Source organism: Nelusetta ayraudi, unplaced genomic scaffold (assembly GCF_046127955.1).
Source record: "Nelusetta ayraudi isolate G7.1 ecotype Tasmania unplaced genomic scaffold, CSIRO-AGI_Nayr_v1 ptg000005l, whole genome shotgun sequence".
Lineage (NCBI taxonomy): Eukaryota > Metazoa > Chordata > Actinopteri > Tetraodontiformes > Monacanthidae > Nelusetta > Nelusetta ayraudi.
The window spans coordinates 1,833,660-1,847,378 of NW_027466055.1; the positions used below are offsets into that span (position 1 = coordinate 1,833,660).

A 13,719-nucleotide genomic window follows, 5' to 3' on the forward strand; every position below is an offset into this window, starting at 1 on the left:
CAGGATAATAAATATGTACGCAAGTTATTTAGTTTGAAATAACAAACTAAAATGCATATTGACGACTCAAACAGGATGTTCAGAACCCTCCTCCTCTGGGTCATCTTCAACCAACAAGTCATTAGGTGACTGGATCTGGAAAGAGTTTGCAAGCAGCACTGCTACAGTTCAAACAGTCATTAAGCTGTACACCTGCACAGTTTAAGCACATATTGCTCATGGGATGATCACTAAGCAGGCAAGCGGATCATGAAATCAAAACACAGGAAAGTGATTCAGTTGTCTTCAGTTATTGTAAATGAGCCCAAATAACCGACATACTTAGTTAAAATGCTGACTTTAGTTGATACTATTCTACTGATGCTAGCGAGTGTCTAGATTACCAGTGGCTGCATGGTATCTGCTCTCCTCATTACAGGAGCTTTTACTCTGTGCCATTTCCCAGTGGTGTGGCAGTGGGTGCAGTGTTGGCTACAGGAGAAGAAGGCTTAACGTTAGTTCTTCTGCAGGCTGAGGTCAGAGGCTGTGTTTGGCCCGTCTGTACCACTTGTATGGGGCAGCACACCTGGTGCCGAGCACATTGCAACCAAGGGTTACAAAAAATCGGCATACTGTAGAATTTTGTCAACTTTTTAAGGACCCGTTTACCTTGGGGATTAGCAGACGTCTCTGCACTCTCAGTGTCATGACCTGGTTCTGCTTGCGATGGCCCTTGAACAACACTGACAACATCTTGAAGACCAGAAATCTGCTGGATGTAAGTGCAGGGCAGAGGTTCAGCGCTGCAACTCAAAGAGCGCATTGGTTTCCTGGGTTCATTCCAAACCTTGTCAATCCACAGCTCCACTTCAGCCTTGTCCTGCGTGAACGCCGTCTCTTCGCTCTTGTCACCGCCACCTGCTGAGATGAGGTCTTGATTCTCCTCTAACTCTAACACCTCACCAGTTCCTGATGATTTTGGTTGTTCAGCCTCAGTCAGAGCTCGTGTCTCAGCCAGAAGAGTGGAGGCTGTTTTGGAGATGGTGCTCCAGTCTCTCAGGATGTCCTCAGGGGTGGTGAACTGTGAGGTCACAGTGAATCGGATGATGTATTTGTTGTGTATGTCTGCTGGGATGAGGTACATGGTGCCCGACCGAGTCAGTCTCCTCAACAGCTCCTGGGTCAAAGAATTTCCTCCCTAGGATGAAAAATGCAAACGGCCTGGTAGTAGGTGGTAGGGGTAACTGACTGAAACAAAGTAGCATCAATTTATGTAGCGCAGTGCCTGATTCACTGTTCAAAAGTTTAGTGTGTCTTTTTATTTCATTGTGAATTTTTTGGATTGTCTCGCGCTGCTCTCTAAACATATTTCTTATCTGTGATTGTGAGAGTCAGGGCTCCTTCCTCTTTCACTGCTTCGTATGTCCATTAGTTGGAGCTATAACGAAATCAAAAGGGGGCCTCAATCATATCGATAACATTTGTGATTATCCGCAACAGAAGCGATTTGTGACGCCATTCAAACACATAGCTTTCTGGAGCCTAATTTGTCATGTACTCGCAACATTTACCTGTACTGTGAAAATACACACAATGCAAGTCAGTGGATGTTGCTGGCTGAACGAATAATGTCCACAGGAGACCAATTTTTTTCTGCCTTGGAGCTAACCAAACAATGTTGGAGTACAAAAGTATAAAGATTATTATATTCTGCAACATCATCCTGATCCCATCAAGAGGGAAATGTATGGTGCAGGCTGACGCAAAGGCCGCACTAGTGTGCTTACACATACTTTCAGACAGAACACCACCAGGCCGAGGTGCCTCCCAGCAGGAATCTCAAAATGTGGATCGCTCCTGATGTGAGACTCCAGCAGCTTTGCCATCTCCATCCCCTAAATGAAACAGAGGAAAACAAAGATTATATTCTAACAATCTCTAACCAGTCAAGCATTAGTGTTCATCTTCATTTCCACTGTCACTTAATTTACTTCTTGAGCTCATTTTAACAACTCAAGCTCAGTTGGAAGACAAATCCAATACAAACTCTTGAACACCAATTGAAATACAAAGTTTGATCCTGGTACAGACATGAGATCTTGTGCAGCCTTGCCCCCCTTAATTCTAACAAGAGATTTTTCCTGCCAGTTGCACAGAAGTTTTGCAATTTCATAGTTATGTTGGAAGTTTTAAAAGCCACACTACATTCACTGAAAACACACTGGAGTAGGTTTTTTGGTTAAAAAAAAAGACATATTTTTGTACCCACCAAAAACAGCAATATTTAGTATTTTCAAGAATTGAATGTAGTAGTTATTTTTAAAATGAAGCAAATTGAGGGAAGCAGTCTGTTTACAACAAGAGGACTGAAAGCCTTTTACGTGTCTGATATGAGCCTGAAGTTGCTTCACACCAAACCAACGCATAACAAACCACAGTTTAAGGGAACGGAAACGTCGGCTGAGAGGAATCTGCCAGTGCTGAAAAAAAGAAGAAAACATGTTTACTGTTCTGCAAACTATTACAGCTGTAGTTTAACCATCTGTCTTCCAGATGAGAGCGCAGTACCATGAAATCTGTGGCAGCTGAGGAGTTTTCGTGTCTGAGGTAAAGCGGATCAACAGTAAACGTCTGCTGGAGCTTGTATTTATCCTTTACCCTAAAATAATAGCGTAACACCACATCAGTCAGCAACGTCTCTGTGCATGCTTTTCGTATAAAGTCATTAAAGTTTCATGAATTCAACCAACCAGAAAGCCGTGCAGTCAAAGTGGACCATCATCCACTTGGCAGGGTTGAAGACAAACGAATGAGCAAATTCCACACCATCCAAGGACCAGCGCAGCTCTGGACAGAGGTAGGCTGCACCAGCGTAGGCGGCGTCAACGTGGAGCCACAGCTCTTCTTCTGCACCTGTGCACATATCATACGGATTGCATAAAGTTCTGTTGTGTATGTCAGATGGAGAGGAGGCATTTTGGATCAGATTGGAGTCAACTGAGCGACATACAGACTGGTCCCAGCTCAGCCAGGTTGTCAAAGGCACACACTCCTGTCGTGCCCAGTGTCACACACAGCTGAGGAGCAAGAGAAACACACAAACACAGACAGGGTGGAAAATGTTGGCTGAGAATTTTGAAAATTTTCACCGTAATTTAGTACCATCATTGTTTAATTTCAAACTCAGAACTGTGTGTGTATAGAGCTGTATATGTTGCATAGCAGAGTAACGCCGATCAGTATGTTGTGTCAGATGCCTACCATAAAAGGCACCAACCCCCTCTCTTTGTCTTCCTGGATGGCCTGTTTCAAAGTGTCTCCTCTCAGAGAAAGCTGCTCATCAGTGGGCAGAAACCTCATCTTGACCAGAGTGATCCGACCTGCCTTCTCAACTGAGGAGTGAGCCTGCAGAAGAAGAGCCACAGCTTTCCACATGTTAACTGTCCACTCTCTTACTGACAGGAAAGATTTGTTGATTTTGATTGTCTAGGAAGCGATAAAGGTCACCTGATCTGAAGCGTAGGCCACCAGTCGTGAATTTAGGACGGAGTCGTCCAGCTCCTGGTCGAGCTCAGCCTGCAGCTGCATTATTTTGTCTTTTCGGGCAGCCAGCAGTGCAACTAGTGTACTTTCACTGACGGTGCCCTGCAACAAAAGTTTCAAAATTAACAATACAGGTCCTGCAAAGGAAACAGTTTGGACTCTAGAGAGAAAACATCAGTGTGCCACAAACCTGCAGGACGCCTCCACCTCTGCTGTCAGGATGGTGATGCAAGAAGAAGGAAGGGAGGCCCAGCGCTTTACACAACCAGTCCATCATATGAATCTCCAGTTCTGTACAAGCTGGACTGGAGGCCTATTTATGCCGCACACAAATAGATTTCAAAATAAAATGTGTAGTTAGTTTAACATTTTATCCATTTAACATTTCATCATTTCTGTTCCACATTAAGTTGCAGTAATGAATACACAATTCAGCTTTTGCTCTGGGTTTCAGTGTGTAAAATTTGGCATGATTTATGGTTTATTTTATTAGTAAAAGCTTAATATACTGCCCGTAAAAACATGAATAAAAGTGTATACTGGCAGTACAATAAAAGAAAAAGATAGTTCTTATTTATATGTGAGAATATACATATAACAACGGTCTTGCTGCCAGTTAGCTGCCATCTTGCATGGCCATATTTCGAAGGAAGCCCTGTGTGGACAATCCACCTGCCTGACGCTAATGCTAGCGTCCTCAAATAAACCAAAGAAAATGAAGGTGGACGAGGTTTCCAAGTTTGTGTGCGCAGGCCTCCGTAGTTCACTGGCAAGATTGGGAGAGGGAGGGGAGCTAAATGATGATCTTCATCTTTCGGTCTTTCTTACCCATGTGAATCCAACACAGTTGATGGCATCTGCCAACATGTCTCCAAGCATGGAGGGCCATGAGGTCAGACTGGGATAATAGGCATGCATGTGAGGGCTCTGCCAGTGAACTGCCTGGGGAAAAGAGAAGAAAACTTGCCTCAGTGACACATTTTTAAAAGTGACTCTTTCAATGATGGACAACAGCTCTCACTCCTGGCATGATGACTTTCTCAATGTCGTTGAAGATGGCCTCCCACTCCTCTGGCTCTGTCGGTGCACTTTCTGGGAGAAGATCCTTCATGTATCCTGGCTTCACGTCTGGAATGACCCTCCTCTCCCTGATGGAGAGCATGTACTTGGTGATGTAGTCCACCAGCTCCTTACCTGGTCAGTAGCAGAAAATAGAATGTAAAAGTGGACACAGCCTAAATAAATGCTGTGAGCATGTAACCATGCTTTACCTCTGCAATTTTATTTAGTTTTATTTAGCCTGCATGCTTTTACACAATCTGAGAGAAGCCACACAGGCGCAGGGATAAAATACAAACTACACACTGAAAGGAGCCCAGCCTGGGAATCACATCTTCTTCCTCTTAAACACAATGGTCAACATTGTGTTTCATGAATAATAGTATATAGTGTTTACGGTAGAGAGGAAAAGTGAAACTCCAAACAATGTCAATGTCAAACAGGTCAATGTCCTACTCAGTGTCATAGATGTTCTGATGGTCGGGAAAGCCAAGTCAGGTCAAAGTCAGTGAAGTCAGAGGTTTTCTGAGGCCAAGCCAGATTAAGTCATTAAATAAGTTAAACCTTGAGACAAACCATGTCACATGGCAAACTTACATGACCCTGCATCGTTACAAGCAATGACGGAAAAAGGGCTTGAGATCCTTTGTATGAGCACCACCCTGGCTCATTAGAGTTCACTGGAACACCTCCGACCTGCACTTATGATGACTTGTGCCATTGTAATTTATTTATTCTCTTTAATAATGCGCTTAGGGGTTTGTTGGATTTGGTGGTAAGACAAGGAAGTGTCCCGGGAAGAACTGTTTGCCCTGGTTAAACAACAGCTTAATATCACTTAAATGTCAGTGACATCAGTCTATGCTTGACGTGCAAATGTTGGTTGAAAGTCTCACCGCTTTCCGATCTAGTAAGTCTTCTGCAAAGGCAGCGAATAATAAGCACAAGCCCAGACTCTAATGTGATGCTGTTGCTGGCTCGCACACTACCAGCAGCCGTGCAGCTGCACAGGTCTTTTAACAAGTGAATTAATGGAGTATTTTAGTGAGAAAGTGAAGGACATCAGAACCAGGATTCTTCAGACTCTTCTGATGCACCCGCTCTGCGTACTTTTACAGGATAGACTTTTTTAAATTATTATTATTCGGGGCTGAGCCTCAGCGAAGTCCTGCTCAGATCTGAGCAGGTCTTCGCAAGGCGAAGACTCGATTGTAATTGTAATGTTTATTCGGGGCTGAGCCTCAGCGAAGTCCTGCTCAAATCCGAGTAGGTCTTCGCAAGGCGAAGATTCGATTGTATTTGTAAGGTTTATTATTATTATTCATCCGACGCGTCTTTGAACCCCATTTTGACCCCCTTAACATACTCCAAAAGTCACCAAATCTGGCATACAAGTAGAAACTGGCGAAAAATTGGATGAAATGAAGAGTAAAAGGCAAAATTCCACTCTCTAGCGCCCCCTAGAGGCGTCCAAACATTTTAACTGGCGTAAAAAAATTTGAAATGGCCCTAGCTTCCACTAGGAAGGTCAAAAATATATGAGGGAAAATTCCATGCGTTCGTCTCGTCAAGCCCGACATTTCGTACACTCTAACTTTTGTCTCCTGACAAACAGGAAGTGAGTTATTTCCACTTTTATTTTGCCTGTTTTTGCCCTTTTTGCAAACCTATTTCCTTCTAGGAAGCTCGTAGAGACATGGGACCAACACCCACACGTGCGGGCAATTGGGTGGTATTTGCTGATATGCTGACCTTTGACCCCAGACAAACCGGAAGTGAGCTATCGTCACTTCTTTGGAATAGAGGGAAAAATAGTCAGTTTTTTCACTGACCACGCCTACACCGTTATTCACACACCGGATAACTATACATAGTTAGATAGCTGAAGCCCTTAGCTAAAAGATGATACCAATATCTTTCGTGTAGACGCCGAAATGGCTGAGTTCTAAGCTTAGATGTCCAAGGTGGAAAAAGCGGAAAAAGCGGAGCTACAGGCGCTAACTGTGCTGCTGCAGGTTGGGTGCTCTGTTTCAACATAGACACACACACACACACACACACAGACACACACACTATACTGTAAATGGCTGCAGTTTCCTTCACAAAAGTGCTACAGACGTCATTCAAACATCCACGTGTTTGTCTCATCAAGACCTATATTTTACATTTGACAACCACTTAAAAAAAAAAGCAGGTCAAAAATAGCCATCATTTGTATTTGTGATGATTAATTACACCTCTTCTCCCTCTTTTTCAACACAGAAATGCCTGCAGTTTCCTTTACAAAAGTGCTACAGACGTCATTCAAACACCTACGTGTTTGTCTCATCAAGGCCTATAATTTACATTTCACAGAATCTTTCAAAAACAAAAAAACGAGGTTGAAAAATCTGCATCATTTGCATAGACTTCTTTCAGCAGATGTCGCCGGGCGTCGGCAGGGGACGGGGGTCATCAGGGGTCGCGGCGGCCACGGCGGCTCAGCCCCGCAAACGCTGCTTGCAGCTTTAATTATTATTATTATTATTATTATTATTATTATTATTATTATTATATTATTAATATAATAGACTTTTTTAATTATTATTATTATTATTATAATTATTATTATTATTATTATTATTATTATTATTATTATTATTATTATTATAATAATGATGATAATAATAATAATAACAATAATAATAATAATGATAATAATAATAATAATAATAATAATAATAAGTCATTGTTGTGGAGTTAAATGCCTTACCCTTTTCAAAGAAGTCCGTTTAAATATTTCTATTTTACCACAATATAAGAAAATAAACAAGCATAATGAAATGTACGCGAATAAAGGCAAACAATACAGAAAACAGGGCTGCCAAGAAGTCAGTCAAACAGCAAAAGACACTCAACAATAGTCAACAAGCTCAAATAAAACACATCATTACCTCTGCGATTGTATTCTTCAGCATTCATTCTGTCTAGATGAAAGCTCTTTCAGGTGGTTTGCAGTCCGCTACAGGTTGTTGAAGAGATGCCCAAAGCACTGATAGACTGACATCTCCAAAGTATATAAAGCCTCTTGTGAGGAACACACCCCATGATGACGCACTAGAACGAGTCCGCAGTTTGCTCTCATGAGTGTTTCTTTCTATTGTGACAAATGAAATGATTGTTTGCTTTAATAAATGTTGACCATTTTCCTCTGCACAGTAATACTTTTGCTAATTTCATATGTTTTCAGTCCGTCAGGATGATATGATCGACACTATAACAGATATACAACAAATATAGCATTTTAGCATTTTGAGGTAGAGATATGTTGTAAGCATTTCAACTTTTAAGTTTGTAAAAGAAAATTCTGGCAAGAAATTTTGACATTGCCACTGTTGATTGTTGTGTTGCTCTCTTTTTGTTGTTGTTGTTGTTGTTGTTGTTGTTGTTGTTGTTGTTGTTGTTGTTGTTGTTGTTGTTGTTGTTGTTGTTGTTGTTGTTGTTGTTGTTGTTGTTGTTGTTGTTGCTGCTGCTGCTGCTGCTGCTTTTTATTATTCATTGTCTTTCATTGGATGTTTTTACCTCTTCACATTAATTTTACTTTGTTAGCATCAGCAGTTAACACAGTTTACCTCACACTAGATTAAATTAGTCCACCTCAGTATCAATTCCCTACTATTGTTGTTTAGTTAAGTCCATTTATCTGTCGTCTCTCATGACTTTGGTTAGTTAGCATTCACAGAAAGACAACACCTGCGAGCAAAACAACACAGGACAACAAACAGGCTGATTATTGATATACTGTTCATTATTGGTTAATATTTGAGAAGCTGTCTCATTTGTGTTAGTGTCAACCTTGTCTTTCAGTAATTTGGGGCCTTCTTATTCCTCTCATTTTGGAAATCTTTTTCTTTTGTGTGAAAACTGACTGTTCAGCTCTTTAACCTAAGGTTTTGCTGTAACTTCCATGCCAACACAAGTACAAGATGAGGTATATACTGTAGGTGGGCTCACCCTATCCACATTATGTCCCTTCCAACATAACGGAGGGACTTGTTAATCACCGTAAAGCCTCTGTGCAGACTTTATAATTTGAATGTGGGTGAGGCATCACTGCATAAGAGCAAGTGGCCAGCTGGCCTGTCACAATGAAGGGAAGCTACCGCCTAAAAACAGATATAGAACCTAATAACACCAGTGTATGTCCTGACATTGCTCTCTACTGGTCCAGCTTTCAGTCCATATTTGAATCTGTCATGGAGCCTTTATCACCTGTTTGCTGCTAGTATTATACTAGTTTACCTCCCTTGCCCTTGCTGGAGTCACTGCAATACACAAATACAACACTTCCCACACATAAATTTTACCTTTGAATTTAATGTGTAAAATTGTAGCATCTCATAAAAAATGTTGAAAAAGAGGGTCAGAGGACAGTTTAAAGAGATTAAAGGAAGCAACAATATTACTTGATGTCTATGTAAATAATTGTTCAAACATCAATGATTGTATTTGCAACGACAACTATTTCGATATGACATTAAGAATGAGTATACAATTATTATACTCATTAGTTACTATTATTATACTACATTACTATGTATACATTGCTCATTATTATACTATTAGTATTATACTTCAAATAAATTGGACAGAAAACAGTTTGCAAAAGCATTGAAAGAGGTTTGACTGTGGTGGTCTTCCATCAGTCAAGAGCCTTTTTCTCAGCTAGCAGGGTGGAGGCTGTGCCTGAGATGATGTTCCAGTCCTTGAGAATATCATCTGGAGTGGTGAACTGTGAGGTCACCACAAATCGGATGACTGGTTTCTTGTGAATCTCGTTGGGGCTGAGGAACATGGTGCATGACTTGTTGAGTCGATCCAACAGCGTCTTAGTCAGAGAAGGTTCTCCCTAGAGGAAGAAATATCAAAATTGAAAATTTCCTTTTTCGTGAATGGTATCATATGATATAAAGATTTTCCTTGGCAATGTTTCCTAACAATGATAGGTGCATCTAGCCTGTCAGAATTCCCCAGACATGAAAAAGTCCAACCTTTCCTTCTTTTCCTGACGCAACTTTTCATAAAGTCTATGGCCAAACACACAGTTGTGGAGATCAGCGCTTCTCAGAAAGGACACTGTTACCTCCCGCAGCTCATATCTCCTTCCAAACATGTGGCAGGACAAAGGACAAAGCATCAGCGTTGCGCCAATGGTTTTTTGGGCCTTGATTGTCTCTTTGTACAATAGGTGTGGCATTAAGAGAGGTTCATCTTCTGCAGGCGGTTTACATTTAGAGGCTTGACTGTATGATCATTTGAAATTTAGCACTCTGTTTCCTTAGTGAACGCAACATAACCAATAAACAGATAAATATTTTTTGTTATATCCCATCTATAGGATATAACATAATATCCTAATATCCTTATAATATCCATGACTTCCTGTGGATACATATGACTATCTTATGGTTAGTGGAGGTCATTTTGTTTGGGCTTCCCCACCTTTGAAAAAAATGGTGCAAATGAAAAGTTAAACAGTCATAATGATTTGAAGGTCATTTGTGTAGCATACTTTGAGACGGAAGACTACCAGGCCGAGTTGGCTCTTTACAGGAACCTCAAAATTTGGGTCATTCTTCAAGTGACTCTCAAAGAGCTTTGCCATTTCAATCCCCTAAAAACGAAAAAAAAAATAATAATAATAAAAAACATGACAAAAAAGCATGTAGATTCAGCAACATAGTAACAAGAGTGCAGATTAAATGAATTTATTATCCAATCATGAAAAAGTCTCTTACATGTCTGATGTGAGCCTGAAGGTTTGTTAACCCAAAGCAGCGAAACACCAACCAGAGCTTGACAGACCGAAAGCCTCTGCTGAGGGGGATCTGCAAGTTCTGAGCCATGGATAAGATTAATGTCATTGCTTACTAAGACTTTTAGGGCCAGATCCACAAAGAATGGAGCAGGCTGGTAACCTGGCTGCAATTTGTGCCCTGGATGGTTAGATCTGAATGCAAGTGCAGTTTGTTGGAACAATCCCAGCAACCTGAACCTTCCTATCATTTCAATTTCTCTGTATTTTCACCATTGCATTGTATTTTGCCATTGCCTGTCTTACTGCGACTGCTGTCATGAGCAGAAGGCAGTCAAGGCGCGTCAGTCTTATATTTGGTGGCTACCGCCACCTGAATGCCATTTATAGCCGTTTTTTTTTTTTAGCTCATCTGATTGTGTGAGTGCAGGTTTCTGGTGTAAGAGGAAGAATGTTTTCATGCTCTGCGTTCTTTTATGTAAATATAGAGAACATCTGATCTATTTCCACGAGGCATACTAAAGGGTGTCATTCTGCATCTATTGATACATTAAAATATATTAAAATGAGTCTGGCACAACCCCGTCACTATCTGCACCTCATGCATTTTTGCAGAGTTTTCTGCCGCAAAACCCGGGCGACTGCTTTGTGGATCTGGCTTTTAATCTTTAATTTGTGTGTGTCTGTGCATGTTACACGGCATGAGCATCATACCATAAAATCAACGACTTGTGAGTACTCGTGTCTAAGGTACACAGGATTAACAGTAAACGCCTTTTGAAGCTTGATTTTATCCTTCACCCTGTGAAACAAATAAAAGTCAACAAATTAATAACCAGTGAGTGTCTTAATTGTTTTTTCTGCAGTTCCCCATTTACTAGAATTGTGCATTTGTGAAACAACCAGCACATGTGGGTTTGATTAACTAAACACATGGAACACGTGAAATTTATACTCTATAGTTTTTGTTAGAGGAGGGATTTGATGATTAGCACCTGGTTAACAACGACTGCTAATTATGTGAAGTGAGGAGACATTGTGGAGAACATTAACTAACCACAGCTTTTAGTGTTTGCTTCATCATGGTTTGGATCAGCAATCCCTCCTTGACCACTGAAGGCCAGCACAATGCCAACACTGAATGGGAATCAATTAGTTCAGTCATTGCTAACCCAGCTAGAGTTGCCAACCGTCCCTTCAAATACAGAATTGTCCCATATTTGACAGTGGAATGGTGCGTCTTGAATCAATATGGGACGGTGTTTGTCCCGTATTTGTGAGTTGTCTTGGGGAGCATGGCATTGGTCCGACCTCCCATTAGTCTGACAAATTTCCCATTGGTCTGACCTATCGTAACCATAACCCTAATTCCAGCCTTAACCCTAACTCTACTGCCATGCAATTCTATGGGGTCAAAGGTCAACTTTGTCCTAGAGACATGGGGCCATTTGCAGGTTCATCAGGATCCCTCAAGATGTGCCCACGCCAAATTTGGGGTTTCTAGCACATGAGCAACCCCTAAACCCTAACCCTAATTTAAGCCTTAACCCTAACCCTAACACCATGCAATTCTATGGGGTCAAAAGTCAACTTTGTCCTAGAGACATAGGGCCCCTTGCAGGTTCATCAGGATCCCTCAAGACGTGCCCACACTAAATTTGGGGTTTCTAGCACATGAGGAACCCCAAAACCCTAACCCTAATTTCAGCCTTAACCCTAACCCTAACTCCAGCCTTAACCCTAACCCTAACGCCATGCAAGTATATGGGGTCAAAGGTCAACTTTGTCCTCGAGACATGGGGCCACTTGAAGGTTCATCAGGATCCCTCAAGACGTGACCACGCCAAATTTGGGGATTATAGCACATAAGGAACCCCAAAACCCTAACCGTAATTCTAAAACCCTAACCCTAAATTCCAGCCTTAACCCTAACACCATGCAATTCTATGGGGTCAAAAGTCGACTTTGTCCTAGAGACATGAGGCCACTTGCAGGTTCATCGGGATCCCTCAAGATGCACCCATGCCAAATTTGGAGCTTTTTGGACATGAGGAACCCCAAAACCTTAACCCTAATCGTAACAGTAACCCTAACCCTAACCTTAAGCAGCAAACTAAAATGGCTGAGGCTCCTAACTATTTGAAACTCTGTTTTAAGTTATGATTTACCACTGTACTGGCGAGCCACTGGCCTGTGACAGTCGTGGCCCCGACCACTGTGGGAGACCCCCTTTATTTTTCTAAATGAAAGTTGGCGAGGCTACTAACACCAGATCTCAAAAATCTGCTACCAGGACACATCCTGCAAGATGACAGTGCTGTCTCTCACAGAACCACGGTCAATACACACCACACTATAGAGAATGGAGTGGCTTGCCAACAGCACACACCAATACAACAATGCTAACTAAAGTGCAACAAATCTTTTTTTTTTTGTCATCCAACAGCTACTTGGGATCAGACTGGTGACCAGTAGAACATGGAGGTGTCAGGCTGCTGTTGCTGTTTTTGTCACCATTTTGTCCAGTTTAGTATAAAATATAAAATGACCAACATCCTACAGAACAATTGAGTGAACAGCAAATATCCTGAAGTGTTTTAAAGCAGGAAGGAAACTTGACAAATTTTCCTGGGAACTTCACCCACTTCTCAAATGTGCTGGTCATGTGGTGAAAGCATGATACTTCCAAAGGGGACATTGTTGGAAAAGGAATTAAATATGGTTTGCAGTGCCACCAGATTGACAGCCAGTGATAAGGGGGAAAGAGAAAACAAAGCTTTTTTTCACAATAGTATATCCTAGCTATGGTCAAATTCAAATCATACAATAAAGAAAAGCTCATACTTCGAGAGTCTCTTGAACATTCCTACAAAATTCCTACCTACCAGAGTGTTGCACAGTCAAAGTGAACCAGCATCCACTTGGCCAGGTTTAAGACCAAAGAGTCAACAAATTCAACACCCTGCAGAGACCAGCGTAGCTCAGGACAGAGGTAGGCTGCACCAGCATAGGCAGCATCCACATGGAGCCAAAGTCCTTCTTCTGCACCTGGGTTAAATCAATAAAAAAAAAACACGCAGATTCAAAATATTTCTCTCATTAATACAGACAAAGCAGAAATGAACAGTCGATAGTAGGACCTACAGATTGGTCCCAGCTCGGACAAATTGTCAAAGGCACACAATCCCGTAGTTCCCAAAGTAGCACACACCTAGAAGAAATAAAGTCACAGCATTTTGATCGTTTGTGAAGATATATATGGAATAGTATTTTTTCTTTGGTTGATTTCCGACAAAACGTTAATCCCCATTAAATCCAAAAACACTTTTTACGATAAGTTTTAG

At 41.4% G+C, this 13,719-nt stretch overlaps 2 protein-coding genes across 9 annotated transcripts in view; both read right to left on the minus strand.

Annotated features, from left to right (window-relative positions):
- Positions 1-13,719, minus strand: part of hdc (histidine decarboxylase) — an 18,792-nt gene continuing 5,073 nt past the window's right edge. Inside the window, exons 3-15 of one of the 8 annotated variants that reach the window (XM_076048502.1) lie at positions 4,544-4,716; positions 4,351-4,464; positions 3,713-3,835; positions 3,487-3,624; positions 3,241-3,384; positions 2,990-3,056; positions 2,730-2,892; positions 2,548-2,638; positions 2,361-2,459; positions 1,773-1,874; positions 649-1,177; positions 384-471; positions 6-135 (exon numbers count right to left, since the gene is read on the minus strand). In XM_076048502.1, coding sequence (XP_075904617.1) covers positions 425-471; positions 649-1,177; positions 1,773-1,874; positions 2,361-2,459; positions 2,548-2,638; positions 2,730-2,892; positions 2,990-3,056; positions 3,241-3,384; positions 3,487-3,624; positions 3,713-3,835; positions 4,351-4,464; positions 4,544-4,716 — 1,790 coding nt within the window. In that variant the 3' untranslated portion in view covers positions 6-135; positions 384-424. Of the gene's footprint in view, positions 1,178-1,772; positions 1,875-2,360; positions 2,460-2,547; positions 2,639-2,729; positions 2,893-2,989; positions 3,057-3,240; positions 3,385-3,486; positions 3,625-3,712; positions 3,836-4,350; positions 4,465-4,543; positions 4,717-7,514; positions 8,105-13,719 lie in introns of those variants that run through there. The other 7 variants (XM_076048466.1, XM_076048485.1, XM_076048476.1 and 4 more) reach the window with 7 other exon arrangements.
- LOC142903067 (histidine decarboxylase-like) overlaps positions 8,931-13,719 on the minus strand; it is a 5,269-nt gene continuing 480 nt past the window's right edge. The window contains exons 2-7 of the mRNA XM_076048513.1: positions 13,520-13,586; positions 13,261-13,423; positions 11,090-11,177; positions 10,359-10,457; positions 10,133-10,234; positions 8,931-9,469 (exon numbers count right to left, since the gene is read on the minus strand). Coding sequence (XP_075904628.1) covers positions 9,263-9,469; positions 10,133-10,234; positions 10,359-10,457; positions 11,090-11,177; positions 13,261-13,423; positions 13,520-13,586 — 726 coding nt within the window. The 3' untranslated portion in view covers positions 8,931-9,262. The remainder of the gene's footprint in view (positions 9,470-10,132; positions 10,235-10,358; positions 10,458-11,089; positions 11,178-13,260; positions 13,424-13,519; positions 13,587-13,719) is intronic.